General features: G+C 61.0%; 1 protein-coding gene across 1 annotated transcript in view; it reads right to left on the bottom strand.

The window, feature by feature from the left end:
• Positions 1–6: 6 nt before the first annotated feature.
• The window catches only part of ESPN (espin), a 36,811-nt gene continuing 24,575 nt past the window's right edge, over positions 7–12,242 (bottom strand). Inside the window, exons 7-15 of the mRNA XM_042781193.1 lie at positions 11,975–12,240; positions 9,721–9,882; positions 9,432–9,630; positions 8,187–8,213; positions 6,981–7,126; positions 6,630–6,893; positions 1,554–1,633; positions 1,444–1,455; positions 7–154 (exon numbers count right to left, since the gene is read on the bottom strand). Coding sequence (XP_042637127.1) covers positions 7–154; positions 1,444–1,455; positions 1,554–1,633; positions 6,630–6,893; positions 6,981–7,126; positions 8,187–8,213; positions 9,432–9,630; positions 9,721–9,882; positions 11,975–12,240 — 1,304 coding nt within the window. The remainder of the gene's footprint in view (positions 155–1,443; positions 1,456–1,553; positions 1,634–6,629; positions 6,894–6,980; positions 7,127–8,186; positions 8,214–9,431; positions 9,631–9,720; positions 9,883–11,974; positions 12,241–12,242) is intronic.

The following is a 12,242-nucleotide window of genomic DNA, read 5'->3' as shown; positions in this document are numbered from 1 at the left end:
CGACGCCTAGTACTTAGCGATGTCCCCCTTCTTCAGGATGATCTGTCGCTGCCAGGGCGCCAGCTTGGTCTCATCGTAGCCCAGCGTCCGCAGCTTCTCGGACTGCTCCTTCTCCCGTTGCAGCTCCTCCTGTTTCTGTCGCTCTTCCTCTTTCCTAGGGAGTTGGGGGCAGAACTGCGGTGAAGCCAGGGGAGACACAAGGAGTGGCCTACTGAGGGCAGAGGGGCTAAGTAATGATGGACAGGGTAGTGCGTTCTTGGGGGCAACGGAAAAACAAACCCATTGCTGTGGAGTTAATTCCAGCTCATAGATGAATGGCTGGGGACAAAGGAGCTTGACTAGGGGCCGAAGTAATAGTCACTGGGGCACACACAAGCTGATGAGTGGGAGGCCACGGCTGGGTTATTGTGGGCATTAGTAGAAATAGGTGCTGGGTCATCCTGTGGCAGAGGAACTGGGTTACTGGAGGATGGAGGAGGAGCTAACCAGGGCAGGGGACAAGATGACTGGGGCCAGGACCTGAGCTGTTGCTGGCAGGGCAATGTGAGTTACTGAGAATGCACTGGGCTGCTGGGGGGCAGAGGGACCACATTATTGGGAGATGGGAGTTGTGTGATTAGAAACAAGGTGATTAGACTATAGGGGCACTGTTGACAGGGTAGAGTTCTTAGATGGTGAAAAGGGTAAAGCACTTGAGTGTTAACTGTACAGGTTAGCAGTTCAAATCCATTGGAAAAGAGACCCAGCAATCTGCTTTCGAAAGGTCACAGCCTTAAAACCCTACAGAGTTCTATTCTGCACACATGGGGTCGCCAGGAGTCAGAACTGACTCAGTCACTGGTTTTCTTGACAGGGTAGCTGCTGGCCACGTGGTTACTGAGCATTTGAGCCTATGGCTGGTCTGAATTGGTATATGTTATAGGTATAAAATAAAAATATCTGAAAGCCTTGGTTTAGAAAAAGAAATGTAAAACACCTCCATTACGTCTATATAGATTATATGTTGAAATAACATTTTGGATACGTTTAGGCTAAATAACATAATAAAATTAAGTGACCAATTTATATACTTATTCAATGTGACTACTAGAAAATTAAAAATTACATATGTGGCTGATGTTAGATTTCTATGGGACAGCACTGGGGACAGATGAGGAAAGTTATTGATACAAGGCTGAGTTAACTATGGAGCTGGGTTAGTGGGAAATGGGGGCTGAGTATCGGGGACAGGGTTATTAGGACATAAAGGCTAGATTATGGGGGACAGGAGTAAGCTATTTTGGGAAAAAGACCTAGTGGCATTACTGGGAGCAGAGAAGTTGTGCTATAGGACAGAGTGACAAGGGGAATTTGCTTAAGATGGGGCTGGATGAGGGGACCAAAGGACAGGCCTCTGTGACTCATTGGGGAGAGGGGAGGCAGGTCAGGGCCAGCCCCACTCACCGCTTCTGCTCCCTGGAAGGAAAAAGAGACAGTGTTAGTTGGTGCCATTACCTCAGGGGCACAGTCTAGATACCCTGCCAGGCCCCAAATCCTCCAGACGCCCACCTCACCTCTCCTCTTCCAGCTTCTTCCTCAGGAGGTCCCGCCTCCAGGCAGGCATGCTGGCCAGTCGGGCCTCCTCCTCCTCCTCCTGAAACACAACCACAGAACTTCAGGGCCAGCATGAGCTGGGATGTTGGAGGCCGGAGGGGGTGCATCCCCAGTCAGGGCAGGGGAGCCTGGAAGAGTAGGGACGATCAGGCACAGATGATGGCACAAGAAGAGACCCTTCTGATGTCATTCTCTGGGGCAAATTTGAAAGTGTCTGGCCACAGCCCCCTTGGAGGGAACCTCCTGCCCTCTAACCTAGGCTCCTGTGCGCTAGAGAGATCAGGGCTGGGCTTCTGGTGTAGAAAGGAGAATGCAGTAGCTGGGATGATCCCCAGAGCCTGAATCCCCATAGGGGCAAGTGAACACATGGCCCCAGGGCTGAGACCCAGGAGCTCTTGGTAGACCTAGACATGGACTCCCCCCCCACAGCTTCTGCCAGCTCAGGGGTTCAGGCTGCACCCTGGTGCCCATTAAGGACCTCTGGATCAAACCTGTCCTCTCCCCAGATGAAGTGGGCACTAGCTCTGCAATTGTACGGTAGCAATACTGGGGGGGGGGGTTGTCCAACACAGGCACCTGACAGCAAAAAGTTTTATTACTTGGTTTTACAAAGGAGAAAGGGTCTACACACGTCACAGCACACAGAACACTGCACACACACTTCTGGATCTCATCCAGGGAGGCAGCCCTGAGCTCCAGTGAAAACCAGAGAAAGAGGGCCACACTGGTCTGAGAGGACCTCAGTCCCTCACTCTGAGGGCTGAGTATTTCTCCTAGCTCCACAAAGGGCCCAGCAAGGTCTACGGCCAGAGGGGGACACCTGGCTTCCTCATGCCATGTCCCATCTCTCCTGGCCAATGCCTCACATCTTGCCATGATGGGACCTCAAAAGCTGGGACAGCCTGGTCCTGGGCACTTTTCCCTTTCCAAGACCACCCGCCCTGGGCTCTTCTGCCCCTTCTGGCCACACGAGGGCATCAGCCAGCCATCCCGGCCTGGGTTAAGATGCTTGAGGGTAAATTCCGGGTTCCTTTGTTCAGATGTCAAACAGCTCTGCCTCCTTCTCCTTCCAAAAGGAGAAGCTGCGGTCGATGTAGCGGCAGATGTCTTCATTGCTGAACTCGCCCATCTCAGATACCAGCTCTAAGGGGTCTTCCGAAGGGACCTCGGGGATAGGCGGGTCTGGCGGTGGGGCAGGCGGGGGCGGGGGCTGTGGTGTAGGGACCTGGGCCTCCGGCTGCCCTTCTGGCCAGTCCTCTGTATGAGCTGAAGCTGCGTCTTCTGCCACCTCTCTCTCCTCCGTCTCCATTTCTTTGTCATTTTCCTCTTCCCTCTCTTCCTTCTCTTCTTCATCTCCGCTCCTTGCCGGCTCAGCCTCCGGGCCATCTCCGAAGAACTGGCGCCTAAGGTCCTCGAAGCCGTCGCTCCAGCTGCGCCGGCCAGCCTCCACCTCCTCGATCACCACGCGGTGGAACAGACGGATGAGCTCCCACGGGTGGCTGCCCAACCGGTCGAACATCTCGTAGCACAGCAGATGGCGGAACTTGCGCTCCTCGCGGCTAAGACCCATCTCAAGCAGCTGGAAGTAGCCGAGCATGAAGAGGTCGAGCGTAAGGCTGTCGTAGCGCGGGGGCGCGCCGCAGTCAAGGGGAGGCAGAAAGTGCTCGGGCCAGTAGAGGCCGTGTGCCAGGCCTGGGCCGCAGGGCGCGCGTGCAGCCGCTCGCCGCCTCAGGTTACGCCAGTGGCTCAGCAGTTTGTCTACAGTCTGTCGCTGCTTCAGCAGGTGCCTCAGCCGCCCGTGGGGGCCATCGCCCATGGGCGGCTGGGGGACAGCCCCAGCCTCAGTGCCCTGACCGGCGCTAGCAGCCACCACGCGGGGGGGGAGCCGCCGCAGGCGCGCCTGGCCGTGGCGCGCGGGCTGCCGGCTAGTCCATTTTCGCCAGTGCTCCAGGAAGAGGTAGACGATGCGCTCCTTGCGCATGTCAATGTAGTCCTGCACGCCGTGCAGCTCTGTGGAGAGCGGCGGCCGGCGAGCCAGCTGCTCAGGCTCTGGCAGCGCCGCCTGGTGGTCCGGCGTCGCGGACCGGTCCTGCGCACACCGGAGCTGCCCCGCAGGCAGTAGGTCTTCGGCGGCAGCGACGCTGGACTCGCTGGGGTCAGCCGCCATGTAATCCTCCTCGAGGATGGGTTCGCGGCCCCGGGCACAGGCAGGCAGCGAGAGCTTGCGGGGCGGGCCGTGGGCGGCCGCCGAGCTCTGGGCGACTTGCTCGTAGGTGGCGCGGAGGTGCTGCACCGAGACGCCGCATTCGAGGATCTCTCGCGCCACTGCATCGCGGCACCAACTGAGCGAGTGCGATCGGCCCGCGCATTGAGGCCCGGGCTTCCAGGGCGCGTCGGGCAGTGGCGCTAGCGGCTGGCCCGTTTCAGCGGCCAGCAACTCGGCCAGGTGCATGGGCCGGCCGCCCAGAGCGGCCAGCAGCGAGGCCATGCTCTTGAGCAGCGTGGATATCTTGCTGCACCAGGCAGGCAAGCTGGCAGCGCGGCCGTGCATGCGGCGTGGGTCGACGGTGAAGCGCGGCGCCGCCAGCGCCGTTGAAATGGGCAACAGCTGCTCCAGCTCCAGCTCCAGCTGCTCCAGGCGCGCCTCTAGTTTCTTTGCCTTGTGCAGCACCTGTAGGTTTTCTATTTGCTGCTCGATGCGGAGGATGTCAGCCTGGGTCATGAGCTCGCCGAAGGGCCCGAGGATGGCATTGTGCGCGCGGGAGTACCTCCAGCCCTCTGGAGGGTAGCAGCACGGGCTGGCGGCCATCAGCTATGCGGGGAAGACAAGAGAGGGGAGGGAGGCGCGTCTCCTTCTGGCCCTGCTCCGGCAGCCGCCTCCGGGGCGCCCTTTGCATGTACCAGGTGGTGTAATGGCTCCACAGGGCTGCGTTTGCAGGGTCGGACCGCGCCTGGCCGGCGGGCGACTACACTGGAACAAGGCTTCTACCCAGGCCGTCATTCCGGGCGCTGGGTACGGTCCATTTGGGTCGCTGGCGTGGGGGCACAACTTGTTGCTGGGCGCTGCTGCGAGGCAGGAAAGGCGGCAGGCAATCGGGGTCTCCACGCCTGGCTTGGTCGCTCATTACACCACCGAAGGACCATGCAAAAGGCGTTGAAACCGTGACTTATGGCGGCCCTTCCCCACCGCAGTCCAAGGCCTGCAATTTCCAGGCTGGATGCTGGGGAGCCTTCCGGTGGATCCCTTCTTAAGCTCCCCTGCAGCCCAAACCCTCCCCTTCCCCGCAGTCTATGTTTCAGGTACAGATATGCCCTGGAGGAAACGGTGCTGCTCTTTCACTCCACTCCTAAAGAAGCTAAAGTTATGGCTTCCATTGGGGCGCCCACCTCCCCCCACCCGTCAGAAAATAATAAAATGAATAGAGCTCGGCTTGCCAGGCACATCTTATATTCTCTTTTATTCCTCACTTCTCCATCTCTAGGCTTACACTCTCAAGAGACCAGCTTTTCTAGCCTGGGGGGCTGCTCTCACCCCCTCCTGTTGTTGTTTTGTGCCATCAAGTTGGACCCAACTCATAGCGACCCCTCCTTGGGTTCCCGAGGCAGTATCACTATGGAAGTAGATTGCCCTATCTTCCTTCTGAGGAGTGGCTGGTGGGTTTGAACTGCCAGCCTTCTGTTTAGCAGTCAAGTGCTTTAGGCACTGTGCTACCAGAGCTCCTAGGCCTCCAAAATCCATTGGATGCGCTACAATCCCATCCCCATACGCAAACATGATGATGCCACATCCCTACTTAAAACCAACCTATGGCTCCCCCCTGCTCTAAGGGAAAGTCCGTTCTTCAGCAGCAACAGTGAAGCATGGCCAGATCTTAGTGAGCTGACCCTCATGGAGCCCTCTCTCTCTCTCTTGAATAGGACAGCCCAGCCATACCCACCATGACTTCCAAGCCTCCTGTCTCCCACCTGCTCAGCTCTCTCCCTGCTCTTCCTGACCAACTCTTGCTCATCTTCCCAGTCTCATCTGAGACATCACCTCCTCCTCTGCTAACACTGGCCCCAGCCTGAGTAGGGTGGCCAGCTCAGGGCTGCCTCAGCCCTGGGTGCTCCCCATCACAGGGCTGGCTGTGCTGGAACAACCCAGCTATTTGTCTGCCCAGCGACTCACTCTCTCTTATCACCCTATTTTGTCTCCTTTATGGCACTTATCACCCTTAAGCCAATGTGTGTCTGTGTGGGTATGTGCACCTGTGTTTGCTTGCTGGTTGGCCCCCTGCAGGCACCATTAGCCCCTGCACAGCAGACCCAGATCTAGTCACCATGAATTCCCAGAGCCTACAACAGTGTGTGTCACAGAGATAGCACTCAAGGAACATATGTTGAATGAAAGAATGGCAAATCATCCTACCAGGTCATGGTGACCAACCCACCACAAAGATGAGGAAAATGAGGCCAAAAGGAGGCTCAGCACTCAGCAGCTGGGGAGTGGCAGTGCAGGGACAGAACTCAGGTAGGTCTGTTGGAGACCAAAGCCCTCAGCTACTCTAAGTGTGGTCCCTGGACTAGATGCAGCACAGCCTTTGGAATTCAGAATCTCGGCCCCATCTTGGACCTCCTGGACCGGAATTGGCATTTTAACAAGATCCCAGGCTGCTTGAAGGTGCATTAACTCAAAACCAAGCTCACTGCCTTGGCGTCGAATCCGACTCAAAGCGACTGTTCCTTGGGTTTCTGAGGCGGTATCACTACAGAAGTAGATTGCCCAACCTTCCTTCTGAGGAGTGCCTGGTGGCTTTGAACCACCAGCCTTCTGGTTAGCAGTCAAGTGCCTTAGGCACTAAATACTGCCGCCTCACTTCAAAGGACTTGGGTTCATTAGAAACAGTCTCAGGAGTGGGCGTTTCCACCCTGCTTTTCCCCCAGAGATAACAGGAGTCGCTGGGAGCTGAAGGGCCAGGGTGGTAGGGATGTTGGGGAATGGGCCCTGTGCCCACAAGCAGACCCAGTGGCCAGCTGCGAAGCCCCACCCCGCCCACCTTTCGCCTTTGCTCCTCCTCCTCTTGCATCTTCAGCTGCAGCTTGCGCACCATCACCTGGCGCTTCCACTCGGGGATGGGCCGGCCCTGCTCGTCGTGCGTGGGGATGAGCGCCTCCACGTCCAGCTGCACGCCCGGCGCCGGGGTGGCTGGCGGCGCCGGAGCCAAGCTGCCGTTCAGCAGTGGCTGAGGCCCGGCGGCTGGAGGGGTGGGGCTGCGGGCCTGCGAAGGAGCGGCCGGCACCAGCGGCAGCGGCGAGTCGGGCTGCGGGGAGAAGCGATAGAGCTGAGGGCCGGGCGGGCGGAAGAGGAGCAAGGAAGCCAGGGCGGGGCGTCCGGCCAGGCTGCCTACCTGGGAGGCCGGCTGCCCGCTGCCCGAGAACACCGTGGTCAGCCCCTTGCTCTGCGGCGTCGGCTTCAAGCTCTTGCCCGCCTTGATCTCAGCCAGCAGCTCCGAGTTGTCGCCCGTTGGGGACATCATGTTGAAAGACTTGGTGCCTGGGAGAAGGCAGGAGAGAAGGCGCTGGCCTGGGGGACGAGAGGCTGCGTCCCTGCTGCATCGCCCCCACCCCAGCCCCCCGCCCCTCCGCGGTCCCCTCCCCGAGCGAGGATGGAAGTGGCTAGGGCAGCTCTCCAGATCCCAAGCCCAGCCAGTGATCCTTAGGGCCAAGAAAGCCAGTCCTCGGCTCCGGCTACCCACATCCTCCTGCCCTACTCACTGGGCATGGGGCCCCCGCCTGGGGGCCCCCAGGACTTCATGGTGCCTCTTGGGTCGGCCCTGAGGACTCTAGAGGATGTCTCCGCCCAGCATAGACTGCCCAGCTCAAAGCCACTACCTGGGTCCAGCCCCTCGACCTTTGTTCAGGGTTCCCTGGCTCTGCCGACCAGGGTGGAGTCTCCCTCCGGCCCTGCCTCAGCAAAGCCCAGCGACCCTTGGACTGAGTCGCCTGGGCCTCCATGGCCATAGGACTCGGGAGCCTGGAGTACCAGCCTCCGGCCCGCCCCCCAACACACACCCACGAACAGACAGGCACAGACGCACGGGCTGCAAGCTCAGAGCACACATATGGCAAAGCGCTGCCCAGCTCTTGAGAACCCTGGAAAGCTACACCCTACTAAAGATATGGGGGGGGGGCAGCCAGGAAGAAGGGCCTGCGGTAACATGCAAATGCCTGGGCCAGAGTTTGCATTTTTGGATTCCACCAGCGGAGGTGACAGGGGAGTATTTGGTGAAGATTGTCTTGAGACCCGGATGAAGGGGCCAGGTCTGGGCGGAGAAACAAAGAGGTCAATCACAGAGGATCACAGGGAGAGGAAGGGGAAAGGGCAGGAGTGCCAGCTGCTGGTGCCGGATCATTTCCTTAGGCAAACCCGACAGGGGGCCCAGCCTGTGTGGTTGCGCACCATGGGTGTGCACTATGGTTGGTGTGGTGGGGTACAGGGGACACGCCTGCCTTTCCTCGAGGCTCAGGGCCCTTTTGCCTCCCTTCTCTTGCACGTGCCTCTGCCCCCTGCCCCGCGCCTTAGCCTCAGCCCGAAGTCACACGGAGCTACTCACTCTTCCTGTGTCTCAGGATTCTCACTTCTAGGAGACCGAGAGGAGAGAAGCGACAGTGAAGTTAGGAGGGGGAGGGCACTGAGGTGAGGAAGGGACAGTGAGAGAGGGCTGAGTCCCAGGGAGGACCGGAGGGAGGGGAGAGGAGGAGGTTCCCCACACATCAGACCCCGGCTGTAGCCTCTCTGGGGCTCCGAAGGGGTGGAGAGATGAAAGGGGAGTCTGTCCAATGCCCAGGTGTGCTGCTGCCTGAGGGTCCTGCCCCTCCCTCCAGGACCTCAATCTTGGTGTAGGGAGTCCAGTCCAAGCTCTGCTGGGAGGGGTTCTGGAGAAGCCCAGAGCCTATTTTTGTCTTTTTAGCTTTTGCCCTGCCGAAGGCTGCAGCAGGAGGGAGCAGCTTACCCCAGAGCAAGGCATGGGCTGCAGGCTTTTCTGGAGGCTCAGTTGGCTGTATACATGCTCCCAGGGGCTCTGGTCTGCAGAGACTAGACTCCATAGAAACCCCAGGGATCCCAGCTGGTCCTACTCTGGGCCTTTGCAATCCTGGCCAAGGAAACAAAGCTTTGGAAGATGCTAAGTGTAGTCCCTGTCCAGAGTGGCTGAGTGAGGAAGGCACGCCTGCCAATGTTTACAAAGTGCTCTCAATCTACCTACTCCTGGGTCTTCCAGGAATGAACCCTGGCAGGCAGACACTTACAGAAAAGACCAGGTGTCCTGGCTGCCAGTTTAACTCTTATAAAAGCATGAGGAGGGGTTTGCCAGGAAGTGGGGGAATTGTGCTGGGTCACTGGCCTTGTCCTCATAGCCAGGCCCTGTCTGGCCCAGGGCCCCTAGGAGGGCTGTAGCTCAGAAAAGTTCCTGAGAAGGGCTCAGGTCTGTGTTCACTTGGAAAAACCAGAGAAAGAAATGGAAAGTGGAAGAGAGAGGTTAGCGTGGAGCAGGAAGGTTGGTCTCCTGAAGCTAGTTCCCAATTCTTAGAGCTTCCCTCCAGCACCAGCTCATCAGAAACACCAGCCTCCAAACTGGTGGGCCCTTCCTCCTGGGTGCAAGGCAAGCCCAAACAGCCTTAGAGCAGCTCAGAGACTTCCCTTGGTTGGGGTCGAGTCCCCATAGGAGTAGGGGCAGCGGGAAGAACGAAGAGAGGAGGAAAGACTAGGGCAGTCGAAGCTGGATGGGGGGCGGTGTCTAGATCTTCCTCCCTCTCCCGGGCTGGCGCCGCCCCACACGGTTCCAGCCCGCTCCACTCACTGCCGGTGGACGAGGAGGAGCGGCGCTGTCCGCAGCCGGGGCCTGCGCCCTCCAAAGGCAGAGGCGGAGCAGGCGGCGGCGAGTTTAGGGCCTCAGGCAGGGGAGGCGGCGGTGGCGGCGGTGGCGGAGGCAGCTCCCTGGACGCCTTGGGGTCGGCGACGCAGCCGTTGTGCACGTGGTTCCCGGAGAGCAGCGCCGCCTGCGGGGGAGCAGAGGGGCCCGCGAATGAGCCACGGGCGGCGCGGCCGGACCCCAGGCGGTCTGCGAGCGCGGGCTGGCGGGCACGCACCTCCTTGCTGTGCGCCATGCCCGGGCGCGCCGCCAGCGGCTCCCCGGGGCAGCGGCCCAGCTGGCGGTAGTAGTCCCCCGTGCTGGGCTGCTTGCTGATGGCGCGGGGCTTGCGGTCGGAGTCCTGCCTCCGCAGCCCGTTGCGGCCGTCGCGGGAATTCAGCTGCGGGAAGACAGCGGGCAAGGTGGGCTTTGGGCACCTACGCCCAGCCGCCCCTTGTCCCCCTCTTCCAGTCCTTCACCTCCCGGGCTCTGGCTGGCGAGGGGCACAGCGCGTCGCGTTCCAAGGCCCTCCTGTTTTCAGAGCCAGGATGGGGCGAGGGTCAGGGGGGCCTTAGCGACAGGGCAGGCTCAGCTGGCCCCACAGGGTGAGGTTCTGGGCACGGGCCAAGGGGCATAGGTGCCCCCATGGAGGCTAGAAGGGGCGGGCCCAGGGGCGGGGTGGCCCAGCCCAGATGCAGGGGGAGCCCGAGAAGGGGCAGCTCCCGGCCCGGGCTGGACCGGCGCTAAGGCCTCCGCCGCCGCCGTACCCTACTCCCGGCTGCCAGAGCCAGGTAGAGGGCCTGAAGACTCCACCGAGCCCCCTCCTTTGGGGTCCCGTCCGCACCTCGCAAGAGCTCGTGCCCAGTTAGGCTCCCGCTTGCCCAGGGCTCCGGCCACCCAGCCCAGGGCTGTGGCCGCTCCTACCTGCAACTGTGCCGGTAGCCCCCGCTGTGCACCTGGCAGTGGGGGCGGCACGGATCCGACACCTGTGCTACCTGATCCCTCCTCTCAGGTTACAGCCCGGCCTGCACCCGCCCGCGCTCAGCCGCCCTAAGGGCTCGGTCGGCCTGACATCACCCAAGGTCCGCCAATCCCAGGCACCCCCCGCAGTTAGGGATGCTACGGGGGCCCAACTGCTCCGCCACACCTGGCCGCTGCGCCGCGCCCGCCCAGCGGGCCAGATGTGCCCTTGCACCCCACCCCTTCCAGTGAGAGAGGGCTGAGCTGGGCGCTGGGCATCAGCCCTCCATCCTTCATTCCTCCCCTCCTCCAGCCTGAGCCCGAAGATGGGCCAGGCTGCCAGCAGCAGAGCCCCTAAACCTTGGCCCCAGCTCCGGGTCGCGTCCCTGCCCTTTCCCTCCCGCATCTGGAAACCATCGCCATCCACGTAAGCGACACCAACACCCGTGCCCCAGCCTCGGGTTTCAGGGGCGGCAAGGCGGGCTCGGGTGACAGCGCTGTGGCCCGCCCCGTCGCGGCTGTCCCCTGCTAAGCCCGGAGCAGGGAGAGGGACGCGAGACGGCGGGGCCAAGGGCCGAGTGACCTGGTAGTGGCTGTCCCGCTGCCCCACCCCCAGCCTGTGCATCCCGGGCCATGGCCCCGACCCTCCGAGACTCTCTTGCTCGGGCTCACGTTGCAGGAAACGCGACACCGCGAGATTTGTTTTCTGGGCCAGCCCGCCCCCGGCACCCCCTGCAGCCTCTGAGGCGCGGACACCACGACCCTGGTCCCGCCCGCGGCCGGGACACGAGCGCGAGGGGCGCGGCGGCAGCACAAAGGACCCTTTGTGGAGCGGCTCGAGAGCCTGAAGTTCGGCACGCACACACCCGGGAGGGGCTGCGGGAACCACGTAGCCTGGTTATCCAGCTCTTGGGCGGGGAGGGATTGCTGGCCGCGCCACCTGTCCCGCGGCTTTGGCAGGGCACACACAGCAAGTTGGGAAAGTCGGCTGTCCTAGGCTGTCCCCGCCCTAGTCCCGCCTCTTACGGCGATAAAAGGAGAAACCGATGTGAGAGCTTGGTCTGAGGTCTGCTCCAGGGGGTAGGGGCGAGGTCCCTGTGGCAGCCCAATGTCCCCCCACCCCACTCCCACCTGGGTCACTTGTGTGAGGTGGTTACCCAGCTCTGGTCTTGGATGGTAAGCCTTCTGCTTAAGAAGGCCAGGCTCCTTAGGGCCCTAGGGGCTCCCACACCACCCTTGGCCAGCCCTTGGCCATCTGTGGTCTGCAGGCTGTCCTTCCAGCTCCCAGACCAGCCTTGCTGACTCTGGCTGTCACTCCAAGGCCCCCTCTGGGTCTTCCTGCCCAGGACTCCCAGAGTGCTCCAGACCCGCCCCTGTCTTCTCTCCCTTCCCCTCACCCAGAGCCTCAGCCAGTATCATCCAGACCCAGGTGGCTGGGCACTGCACCCTCAACAGTTCCCATGCCGGACTCAACCTCCCCCATCAGTCCAAGTCCAGTCTCACCAATGGGAGGCAGGGTGAGGGCTTAGTACCTCCTTAAGGGCCTCTGTCTCCACATGGCGCAGCTTGTTCTTGATCTGCGCATAGATGTCAGCTGCATGGAGGCCCATGGGGGGTCCCGGGGCTGGGTAGCCCGGTGGGGGTGGGGGCAGTTTCGTGCCTGGAGGTGGAGGTGGCGGGGGGAAGCTGGGTGGTGGTGGAGGTGTGGGCTGCCCCATCTTGCCCTGAGGCAGGCCCAGCTCCGGGTTCAGCATGTCCATGTAGGTCTGAATGTCTGCAGTCCTTGTGCTGGGAAGTCCT

Source organism: Orycteropus afer, unplaced genomic scaffold, assembly GCF_000298275.1.
Source record: "Orycteropus afer afer isolate SDZICR_OR568_19922 unplaced genomic scaffold, OryAfe1.0 scaffold00094, whole genome shotgun sequence".
In the NCBI taxonomy this organism is placed as follows: Eukaryota; Metazoa; Chordata; class Mammalia; order Tubulidentata; family Orycteropodidae; genus Orycteropus; species Orycteropus afer.
This window is presented reverse-complemented; position numbering and strand designations above follow the sequence as displayed.